Genomic DNA, 12923 nt, shown 5'->3' with positions numbered 1-12923 from the left:
GTCTCTAGGTCGTTCCCGTTCTGACGTTAAACTGACATTTAGAAAATGTCTTTAAGATGTTAATGATTTCAAATGAATGTAAAACTGACACCTTAAAGACATTTCAAGACAGCAATTATTAAAATGTTATATTAGTTATCATCCTTAGCTATCGTCCTTATTCGCTGACAAAAGATAGACATTTGCTAGTTTTGTTTCTTACAGTAGATTATAGATACACATTCACCTCATCCTCCAGCACTCTTTTTATTTTCTGTCTTGTTTCCCATTACCTTTTATTTTGGAGTGAGAAAGTGGTGAAAGTGAAACAGTTTTGCAGACCATTTTGAAAACCCACTTAAAGATCAAGTGATTTATTGGCCAATCGTTCTGATTCTAAAACACAAGTGCCATGATTGCTGAAATATTTTGGTTTACTGTAAAAAATACAGTGAAATATGGCTGAAATATCACTTTGCCAAGGATTTATTAGTATAAAGGGTCTAGCGATGCCCCAAAATTGACTTTATATAATGATTAAGTAGGCTACATTATTTTATATTGCATAAGTTAATAGCCTAGCCTATATTTTTGCTTATTTATTTGTTTTAGACAGCAGTTTCATTGGGTCCTCTGATCTAGCGTTGCAGTAGGCCTTATATTTAGTAAAACAAGAGCACAAATGTGAGTTGATAAAGCTACTTGCACATATTAATGATGGTGTCTGTCTAAACTGCTTTATATCGTGTTATGCTTTTCCAGTAATGTCTCTTTAAATGAGAGAGCGCGTGTAAGTGTGACTGTGGTTTTATTTCTCCAGCTCTGCGTCTGCCTGTTAGTTTAGTTCGCATATCTGATACACCAGAGCAACACACAGCAGCAGGTGCACTGCAGTTCAAAACATCGGGAACATTTTGACATTCGCTGCACGAGAGACAAACAACCCGCTTTACGTTACTGTAAAGACGCGAATAACGTGTTTGCCTTTCTCTATTCGGATACCGCAGAAACATTTTTATTCATTTCATCAGTATGAAGCTTTGAAGAACTTGGAAACATCAGGTGTGACAGGACTAAGTAACTAATAACAGCGTGGAGCAACAACACGAATCATTGGATGTAAGCTACACACTGGATGTAATGCATCTTACTTATCCTAAACAATAACACAACTCTTCTTATATAAAGTAATTGGTTTTGGTCTGTTATTGTGATGCGCGCGGATCTAGCTTTAGTAAGCAACCATCTGCGCAGACGGAGCATCGCAGCGAATCTACTTCCAGATGTCCATCTCTCTCTGCTCGTAACAGGTGGAGCTCATTTCACTCCATCTGTCCGCTGCTGAAGTGGCATATATGGGCAACCAGGTTGACAAACTGTCACACCTAAGTTACGCCGAAGTTCCCACGACCGACCCGAACGGACTGGACACGGAGGAAGACGGCCCGCGGATCGGGGTCTCGTACATTTTCGCGACCGACGACGACGAACTGGACGATAATCTTCATCAACATGTCGATGGACCGGAGCAGAAGGAGGAAGAGAAGCAGTACAACGAGCTGGGCTGCGCAGTTTACCACCGAGACGAGTGCATTTATGAGAAGAGTGGCAACACGAGGGAACTGGAGACGTTTAGCCCGGAGAATTTACTGAACAAATGTAAGCCCGGAGACGTTCTGGAGTTCGTGTCCACCGGCCAGTACCCGCACTGGGTTGTGTACGTCGGGGACTTCCAGGTGGTGCACTTGCATCGGGCGGAGGTCAAGAACAGTTTTCTGACCGATGCTAGTCAGGGCAGGAGGGGCAGGATCGTAAACGAGCTGTACAAATTCAAACCCCTGAGTTCTGACATGGTGGTGCAGAACGCTATGGAGCAGGTGGGAGCGAAAGACAGAGAATTAAGTTGGAGAAATTCGGAGTGTTTCGCCGCCTGGTGCAAATTCGGTAAGCGGGAGTTCAAGATGGGATTGGAGATACGGATAGGAAAACAGCCGTACAGATTAAAGCTCCTTTTGCCTGACAAACGGTTTCATGTGCTGGAGTTTCAGAGTTTGGAGGATTTGATCATGGAAAAGAGGAGAAATGATCAGATCGGTAAAGCGGCTGTTATACAGGAGTTGGCGCATCATTTAAGTCATAACGGAAGTGAAGCGAACGTTCATTGACAAGCAACAGGTAGCGGAAAGAAATTGTATCACAACAACAATATAACATATCGGTGATTCTCATGAAACCCGTCCAGAACATTTCCCTGCAAAATCAAAAGATATATAAGAATTATTATTATTTTTACTTTAAAAACTGTTTTAAGGACATAGATGGTTGGCCCCATTACAGCACATCAGTGATACAGTAGCTCTTCATCATATCACTGCGCCGCTCCCATAGATGTTCTGTCATATCAGGGACTATATCTTCTAGGGGAAGGATGTCACTTAAAGAATTTGCCAAAAATTGTGTCCTAAAAAAATAAATAAAATCACAACCGTTTTCATAAAAACAGTATATCTATAGGCAATGTTAAAAAAAAATGTTTACAATGCAAAACATCGTAATGTACCTATATGCTATTTAGCCTACTTTCAGCCCAAAATGTTTTTTTTTCTAAATTTGGGGGCTTTGTGAGATTCATGACATCACATAGGCCTATTATGATGACAAATTATGTTAAAAAAATGTCACACTCAGTTATTAACAAATTTCTAGTCGGATGATGGTATTGTTTTTAAAATGGCTCTCATGTTGTAAGCTGTTCTTTATAATGTAGGCCTATAATCAGGCTCTCTATGAGTTGCAAAATAGCCATAAATCATCATATGTGAACCTTCCTTTCTAAAAGTTTTGGCACAGATGAAATTGCAGCAAGTAAACTGTGACTGAATCCACCTATTTACCCTCTCTCTCTCTGTTATTCCTGTTTTTCTCATTATACATGAACATAGCTGACCTCACATTTAGCTCTTTAGGGGTCAGTATGGTGTATTTCTAAAGGTTCTTAAAGATTTGTTCCAGAATTTTTTTCCGTTATGCTGGTTAAGTGGTATTTGTATTTTATGTATAGGTATAGGCCTATATATAAGTGGTATAAAGTTTTAATTTTTTAATTTTTTTATATCGTTTGTGGAAGGCGTAGGACTGTACGATGTTCGTCCAATCATTGCACTCAAATGCTATGATACAATGTCCTACCTGCCTGTCAAAGTATGTATTTTCATACCTCCGCGCACCCTGCTCGCACAGACATCACACGTCATCAACGCATTTAATGCTATGCAGAGTTAGACAAACATCAGTCATCAAACACCTTTAAAGGTAGGGTTGGCAATTTTCGAAGAGACTAGCATAGCGAGCTAGCTTTGAAAGCATAAGATCCCACCCTCCCCTCAGTGTCTCCAAAGCCACGCCTCTTCCAAAACACATGAATGCACACAGCAGGGAGCAAACAACAGCGTCACGAGAGACGGCGTTAAACTACCTTATGTCTCGAAGCACATAACATTACAATAATAATAAACATAAACAACTTAAGAGCACTGACCCGTATTACCTGCCTGCTGCATATTCATTTTGGCGTTGATAGTGTTGCCATTGAAATGCATAAATTCGAGTCATGAACCGCTCCAAGTAAAACGTCATGGGTTTCCATCTCTTCCAAATTACAGTAGTTATGGTGTGAATGCAATATAAGCTTGTTGTTTAGGTTCAGGAGGAACTGTAAAAGGTGGCTGCTGTTTCGGTTGCGGTGCTCGGCGACTGACGTCTGTCTAACTCATAGCTTGAAACGCTCTGATGACGTGTGATGTCTGCGTGAGGAGGTATGGAAATACATAGGCAGGTGTGACATCGTATAACTGCATTCAAACCAAATTAAATGATTGATGAACATTTTATGGTTCTACGCCTTACGCAGAAGATATACATATAAATACATTTAGACTACTTCACTTACTGATTGCTGTCAGGATGTGAAGAGACTTTCAACCAGCATAACAAAAAAAAGTTTCTGGAACAAGTCACCTAAACCCTGCCTTTAAGTAAATGAACAATATTTTGTTTTTCCTTTGATGTTACTATACAGGTCTCATTTTTTCATCTGTTTATATTTTTGGACTTTTTTTTATTGCCAGAGGCCACTTAATATGGTTGGGCTGTTAGGCTGCAGGTGTAAACAAGAGCTTTTTTTTTTTTTTTTATCTGATAGAAATCATTTGATTTAGTGTTTTAATATTCAGCAAATGCTTTAATCCTGAGCCTCTTCAATACCCTGCAAACTCTGCACGACTTTCATTTGCAAGCCTGCCAAAGTTGGCTTACCTTCTAATTGTCCTCCCACTTGTGAAGTTTACAATTTTCTCTGAGCGTGTGAATTGAATTGATGATGTGAGGCTGTAGTAAAAACAGTTTACTAAGACAGGATTAAATAAATGTATCAAAGGCCAAGGCATAAAATGCCACATCTCGGCTTCGACACTCAATAATAAGAGCCCTAACAAATGCCAAAGGCAGTATTTCATAGCAGTGAGCCGTTCAGTCGTGAGATCATGAGATGTTGATCAGGCAATTGCTTCATCCAAACTGGACTTTGACCTCATGAGAAAACATCAGGTGGTCAAACTTGAAATGCATGGACAATCTGAAGGGTCAAAACACACAGTTTCACAGAAACTCATTATGACTTATCTCTCTAGACAGTAGCCGTGCCTTTGAGATACGCCACGGGTGACGCGTTTTGTTAGAGGAGGAAAGCGTGTTTTATGATTTGAGCCCAATCGCACTGCCACAGGTCCACACTGAGTAAACACGAGATGCTGGGAAACAGGGAAGTAATTACAACTGCCATACTGTGAGTGAGTAATGGTTGCCCGCAAAGGCAACAAGACAGTCTTTGTGAATCACTGGAAAGCCAACACTATTGCCAGCTTGAGACAACAGCCCCCTAATGAGCACTTAGTCTGTGATGTTTTGAATTGTGATCTGACTCAGTGACATTGCTCTTTGTGCTGTGAGTACAGGTTTCTGCCTAGTCCTTTCAGCTCTTCTGTGAATAGTTAGCCATTTCAGCCCTAAAGCTGTTTTTATTTTGTCGGGCTAAAACCCAGAATAGAATTAGCATTAGAAATTCCTTTGGGAACCCATGGCAACATCCCGGATTGGCCAACCCATTGCCATTATTATCAAACAGCTCTATTGGTTTGGACTATGCAAGTGTAATATTAGGCCATGGATACTGTAGGGCTTTCAGATTTCACTGAGATCTTTTACAAATGAAAGCAATTTTAAGTAACCAGTGACATTCATCAAATTCCATTATCATGCGTCATACAGACAGTATGCATAGATTCTCTTATTTAAAGGGGTCATATGATGCGATTTCTTGTTTTCCTTTTTATTTAGTGTTATGTAGCTGTTTGTGCATGTATATTATCTGCAGAGTTACAAAGCTCAAAGTCTCAAACCCAAAGAGATATTCTTTGTAAAAGTTAAGTCTTCCTAAAACACTTCGTGAAAACACGCCCCCACAAATCTACGTCAGTGTGTTTCATAACACTGGCCAAATGTATTCACAATGAAAGAAGGCGTAACTTTTATTCTATATTGTTGCCGCCGGCGCCGCCATGTCGTGGAGACGCTATGTTTTTCATGTGAAAGCCAAACTACTTTGTTTGGCCTTCAAAAAGAGGATACAATTAGAAAACAGTGGTTACGATTTATTTACAACACTGTTTCAGAGCAGTACAACCAAAAGATTTGACTGTGTGCTGCGCATTTTTCGGAGGACTGTTACCAGTACAAGGCTTACATATGTACATACATAAAAATCTAAATATTTAAAAAGAGTTGTCCTGTGCCATTTGTAAAATCCCAGTGTACATATTGTAGCAGTATTGACTCTCTACGTTAAATAAAAGAAAGAAAGAAAGAAAAATCTAAATAATTTAAAGTGTATTCAAGCGACATTCATCAAAATCCCAGTATTGTAGCTGCATATATTCACTAATAAACCAAAAAATAAGGGTTCACTTTATTTTGATGGTCCCTTTAACACATTCTGTTGACTATAAGTAACGTTGTACCTACATGTCTACTAACTCTCATTGGAGTGTTAGTTGAGTATTAGTAGACTGGTAGGGTTAGGGTTAGATTAAGTTGACATGTAGTTGCAAAATTGCTTATAGTCAGTTGTGTGTTTGTTGGAGTTTGGTGTTTGTTAGTGTTTGCAGATATTAAGCAGACAGTCTACTTATACTCTAATGAGAGTTATAGTTGCAATATAGTTGCAAACTTACTTATAGTCAACAGCACGTTCAAAAGGGACCATCAAAATAAAGTGTTACCAAAAATAAATATAATGTAAATATTTAAAAAGAGTAGTCCAGTGACACTTATCAGATCCACTGTCCTTATCATAGCCGCATGGTTTTTGGCAGATCTTTATCACATGACTGTGCACTGTAAAATTCCAACATTGTTTCAACTTTAAAAAGTATGTGTTCATGCTTGACTTAAAATATTAAGTTTAGTTAACTTTAGTTAAGTTGGATATTTAAGTTATCTCAACAAATTTTAAGTTGTTATAACTAAATCGCAGCCACATTTTTTACAGTGTGGTTGAGGTGAACTTGTGAAGCACTTTTGTCAATGCTTAAATTAGCTTATCAACTTTGTCAAACGTGCTTATTTAACCACAGCAAAACCTTTTCCTTGCTTTTCATTATCTCATTATCACAGACTCTTCACACCTGAGTCATTATGTAAATCTCCTTTATGGTGTAATGTCTGAAGCATTCAATAGACCTTCATAATAATATTTAATTAATATTATAAGTCACAGTTTTCTTGCAAATTTCCATGCAAGTTAAAAGCGTGCCCTTTAATGATATACCTTTGATATCCTCAGGGCTTAACAAAATGCCTTTTTTTAAATCGTGTTTAAATTATGCTAATATTGGAGATTAAGCCTGAACCACCTTTTTGAACACTATTTATAACAGTATAGCCTCTCCTTCAGTGGCATAACAGACTACAGTGAATTCAGGTTTAACGGCAAAAACAAACAGGAAGGAAGTTGCATGCTGTCAATTTGCTTTTTCACTTCTTGTACTTATGAATCTTCCTGTTGCAAAGAGGTAAGCATGAATCAGCTGCAGTGTGTTGAAATAATTTTTTGGGTGGTGGTGGGTGTGTTTTTTTGTGGTAAAGATTATAAAACAAAAGTAGAAAAAAATATACAATATCTAAAGAAAATATTCTTCCCCTTTCTATTTCCAATCTGTTAATTTCCTCCCTCAACAACACATTTATAGACCAAAACATTTATTTCTCTGAAATGAAAAACACATTTCTCCCTTACAAAAGTACCTTTCCAATCCCAGTTAATTCTTTGTACGTATCTCAAACAGCCGTGAATCTTCTTGAGTCTGTCTGTTTGAGCGTCACACATTTACATTTGGCATTTTTACCCGCTCTTCAATGCAAATTTGTTCTGCTAGATTAGAGGAGAGCGTCGGTGGACAGCAATTGTCGAGTCATAGTACCAAATATTTTCGATTGGATTCAAGCCTGGCTCCAGCCGCAGCAATTCCAGAGCACGAACCTTTTTTCCCCAAGCCATTCTTTTATCCTTTTTGTTGTGTGATTTGTGTCATTGTCCTGATGGGAAATCAATCTTCTCCCTAGACGCAGATCTCTGACCAACTGAAACAGGTTCTCATATACTGGTGAAAATCATCCCCACAGCGTGAGACTGTGTGGAGCGTTTGGTTTGTGCTTCACTCTCAGGCCAGAGAGCTCAATTTTAGTCTCATCAGTCCACAAATTTGGCTTCAAAACGTTTTGAGATTTTCTCAAACTCCAGGCATGATTTAAAACTGCTTTCAAAAGTGTCTTCCTTCTAGCCACTCTCAAAGAGTCGTGAGCTGTGAAGTGCTGTAGTGAGTGTTGATATCTGGGCTGTTTCTCTATTTCTGCTAAAAAAGAAAAGAAAAAAAAGACCTGCAGCTCCTCTGGTGTTGTAACCTGCCTCTCGTCATTTTTCTGAAAGCTGCCCTTGTTCTGAGTTTGATAAGACAGTCTGATTGTTCTATCACAGACTACCTTGACAGTCTTCTCCAACTTCACCTCAAAGTTTCACTGGAATACATCCACTGTATTGATGGGCATTGTGTAAATTTGCAACAGGAGGCAATGCAATGTTTAAAGGAGAAATATAAGTAATATTGGGGATTCTGAATCATCCCAGTAAGTCAAGTTGAATTTGATCAGCAGGTCCGTTCAGATCCATTGAGTGACTTTTCCACTCAAGCTGCGTCTGAAATTGCATACTCTCTAGGTACTTATTTTGAATTGGTAATTACGACCGCTACAAAGTATGTTCTATCCACCTTATACACGGGGCCTACACTGTACCTACACTTGCGGTCTTGGCCAGTTGAGAATGACAGGAAGAAAGTGTGCAAGACTGTCACTTGTCTTAAAAATGCTAAAATGCAGTGCCCTTAATGCACACTAAACCCACACTATTTCAAATACCGCTTCGGAGCGGTATTCGAGGCTAAGCGTATCCCATTATGCATTATGTTCGGGAACTCGCGTGCTCCGAAATCACGATGTCGAGGAAAACGTTCCATTGTAAGTTAAATTAATTAAATATTACATATAATTTGGTAGTAAAAAAAAGTGTTGCACATTTTACTGGTGCAAAGATGAGTAGGCGGGTATGCGTATTTTGTACAACAATTATCACTTTAACAGAAGACACAATTTTAAAATAGTGGTGCTTCTAATTGTTACATAGCGACTACTGAACAGACATTTAGAAGTTTATTTTAAAATGCAGAGTATTTATTTTTTATTTTTTATTATAAGCATGTCCCATCGGGTAATCAAAAGTTCTGAACACACTTGCAGTCTTCACGCCTACTTTTTTTTAATCAACAGTTCACACCTACTTGAACACTTGGGCCAAATACAGGAAATATGTCATGTAAGTAGAAGAGTGGTCAAGTGCAAAGACCGCAAGTGTGGGTATTTGGACAGGGCATTGGACTGGGCTATAGTAAGGCCCTGTCCTAAATGGCACCCTAAACACTCGCGGTCTTCCTAGGAGTCTGCGCTTTCGTGACATAATGCCGATTTGACTGTCAGTAAGAAGTCTGCTGCGGAGCTTGCATCAGTGCTGGGCTCAAATCGACTCGCGAGCACCCTTCTGAAACATAAAATGACAAATGGGTCACCCTACGGTCTCATGGACTTAACGGACACGTGCACACGGCAGCCATTGTAAGTCCACAAGACCGAAAGTGCATATGAAGTGTGCCATTTGGGACAGGGCCAATGAATGTGTGTAATATGAATGTAATTCGGGCAATCTACATTCGCCACGTTGTCGTTATAATGTGATCTAGCAGCGTCAGTTCACAAATCCTTTCCCATGGCCTCATGGGATAGTAAAGTTTCTCGCTGGAAGAAGGACAATCCGGTTACTTTTTGCCTACTCTTTTATGAGTAGGCCTACTGTGAATTCTGACATACTTATTTTTGTCACATACTGTTTCTTGCCTACTATATAGTAGGGAAGTATGCGATTTCGGACAGAGCCACGCTTTATGAGCGAGTCATTTAAATCATTCATTTATCCGATACCTTCAAAAATACTGATTATACTCATTCAGGAAACAAACAAGTGACTGTCCTATAATGTCCTATTACCATGCGTTGTGTACGGTTATCAGTCACTTTTACACATTTGTGAATCATCACATGACAAACTGAATGAGCAACAAATCCCCTCATCTTCAGTGGAGGGAGTTATTGGAAGTGAATGAAAAGAATTTGTTCACTTAAAAGATTATTCATGAACGAAACACCACTAAACAGAAGATGTATTATCTTTAAAACGAATGACACTTTTGCCAAAAAACACTGCAAGTACAGTAACGTTGTATTTTTAAAGGTGCACCATTTTTTCCTCATTTAAAAGGCTTTGCTGTATTTTTTTTTTTTTAAATGACAGGACCTCTTTATTTCTTCCTTGCTATGCCCTAAAAAAGACCTCTGTTGGATCTAAAGACAAGTGGCCTTTTCTACATGAACTAGTTATTGCAACAAATATAGAGATACTCTATTTGAGAACAATCTAGTTTATTATTATTAATAAAAAAATGAATATTAATTATAATAAACTTTTATTTAAAAATTCAAAAACTTAATGGTTGAATATAAACTTATTTAGTTATTTAAGTGCTTGTTTTATCTTGTTTTTAATTACTTATTCTTCCACATGAAAGACAAACATGTCATGAAACAATTTTGTCAGTCTATGTTGTAAAATTTACTTTTACCCACTGTCTGTGTTTTGCTTTGAACATCCTAGAAAGAGGAAAGCTTGTTTGATTATTTATCTTATTTCTCCAGAAGAAAAACCCATTTGATCGACAACATAAAAGCTATCATAGAGGAACATGGAAGCCAGTGCTGGACTCATGAAATATTGTTTTTTCCCAGTCTTATAGAAACCACATCAATCCATTTTTTATAAAGGTAGATTGAATTCAGGCCTTTTCCTGCATGGTCCATATGAAAGAGTGCCGATATGTTCTTAAAAGCTTTTATAGGTTTTAGAGTTTGTCCTTCAGAACTGCCGTTTAAACAGCGTAATGACACTGAATTTAAAGGATGAAATGACTTCTAAAGCTGGTGATAATTAATAAAGGGCCTGAAGCGTAATAAGGTGACATAAAAAAATGCCAAACTCACCTATCAATCATCCAGACTCCATGAGACATATTTTCATTCTGGATGTGTAATGAACTCACACGGATGTATTTGGATCACTTTTACTTTGAGTACCTGCTGGCTCAATCAAAGCTATGGAAATTCCAGGCCTTCAAGGGGCCTCATTGTGATGCCGGGCACCATCGAAACACTGGGCGCACAATGAAAAGTCACTGCATGTGGTGCTGATAGATGGAGCGCCTTATTCTAATTTGATTAATGTTGATTTTTCTCTTTTTTATGAGACAAACGTGATATGTCTGATAATACAAGACATTAGCATATAAATCATATCAGATGCCTCCGTCAGCATTGTGAAAGGATGCATTAAATATTTCATGATGATAACGGTTTAGAATTGGGATAATGTGAGAAGATAATGTCAGAATATCTCATTCAGATATCTGTTAAATTATTGTTAGCTGTACTTCATTTAATCATTTTTAATGTATTTATAAAGGATCATTAGGACACGAATTAAAATGACTAAAAGCTATAAGGGTCAAATGACTAGCCTAGATTCACACAGTGTCGTTCAAAAGTTTGGGGGCATAAATTATTTACAATATTTATATAAAACATTTATAATATTACAAAATATTTGTGCTTCATTTAAATGCTGTTCTTTTGAACTTTCTATTGATCAAAGAATCCTGAAAAAAAGTATCAGTTTCCACAAAAATATTAAGCAGCTCACGTTTTTTTTCAACATTGATAATAATAATAAATGTTTCTTGAGCAGCAAATCAGCATATTAGAATGATTTCTGAAGATCGTGTTCCACTGAAGATGGAGTAATGGCTACTGAAAATTCAGCTACTATTTCACAATATTACTTTTTACCTACCACACACACACACACACACACACACGCACACACACGCACACACACGCACACACACGCACGCACGCACGTGCGCGCACACACACACACACACACACACACACTGTACATACTGTAGGCCTATATGGATCTGTCTCTTCAGGAAGTGTATAGTTTAGTGGTTGATCACATGGGATTTGGCCCGGGATTATTTTTGAAAAATAAAATTGAAATGACACTGACTGATTATTACTGACTGATGATTATTAACCTCGGATCTTATAGTTGGTCAGTTTGAAAGGTTTATGCACAATTGTTTTAAAATCAGTTTCTCTATGGCAAAACTGAATGGAATTTTCCTTCCAGAAAAAAGGACCTATTTGTAGTCGTTCAGGAAACCTACTGATGTGTCGGTTGTGGAAATATGTAGTTTTGCTATTACACATATTACTTTCTGAGCTATTGAGTGCTTGTGAACAACAGCCTAATGTATTTGTGAGAGCACTTTAATGTGTTGGGAAAAATCAACGCTTCTTTCTGTGTGTTGAGACAGGAATTGGTTATGCATTAATACATTTAAGAGAAGAGGGCGTCTTGAGGTCTGCCTCATGCAGATAAGTGCTGTGGAGGACTGACCTTATCTTTCATTAGAGCACTTTCACTTCTCCTGTCTGACTCATAAAAGCCCCTCCAACTCAAACCTCCATCATTCATAATAGTACACCTTTACTGCTAAGAAGACCCAATGGTGGCTGAGTTAAAAGATTTATGAAAGAGAAGTAAATGACTTCGAGGAAGGTAATTGATAGAGAATGTGTTCTGCTCAACTTCAGAGCGCCTGCTGTGCACGGAGGACTGTGATAGTGAGTAGAGGAGCGCGGGGCACCTAACACATTTTGCTTTTGGCTCAAGTATTAAAAAACATATCTTTTAATCTTTAAAATCTTTTTTTACACAAGCAACATCTCTGCTACAAATGAACACTTAAAGTCTTTTTCTAGGACCTACCATTTTCGTACAGTTGCACTGAAAGTGACAGAAGTGCAAATGTTACAACTTACCCCATGTGGGGTTAATTGTAACAGCCAGAGGGATTAGTTGTAACACTTGTGTGTAACACACATAATTCAGTACTATTTTATCTGATATTGTTTGTGCATCTGTATAGATAGATATCCATACATCGATCCCTCATCCAATCATCATTCTTTTATGGATCAATATCATGGATAGAGATATCACTGTAAAAAAAAAAAAAAATTGAGAAAACTTAAAAGTTTAAGGCATCCAGCTGCAGGACATTTTTGAGTTTTCTCAACTTACGTGTTTGAGTTATCTTTATTAAGTT

At 38.0% G+C, this 12923-nt stretch overlaps 1 protein-coding gene across 1 annotated transcript; it reads left to right on the top strand.

Moving 5' to 3' along the window:
- Window positions 1–814: 814 nt before the first annotated feature.
- Window positions 815–2868, top strand: lratd2a (LRAT domain containing 2a). The gene has a single exon (XM_082185618.1). The coding sequence runs from the start codon at window positions 1335–1337 to the stop codon at window positions 2142–2144; it is 810 nt and encodes a 269-aa protein (XP_082041744.1). The 5' UTR covers window positions 815–1334; the 3' UTR covers window positions 2145–2868.
- Window positions 2869–12923: the final 10055 nt, after the last annotated feature.

Source organism: Leuciscus leuciscus (genome assembly GCF_965113295.1).
Source record: "Leuciscus leuciscus genome assembly, chromosome: 12".
NCBI classification, from domain to species: Eukaryota; Metazoa; Chordata; class Actinopteri; order Cypriniformes; family Leuciscidae; genus Leuciscus; species Leuciscus leuciscus.
Note: the sequence above shows the minus strand (reverse complement) of the source record. Positions and strands in the feature narration are given on the sequence as shown.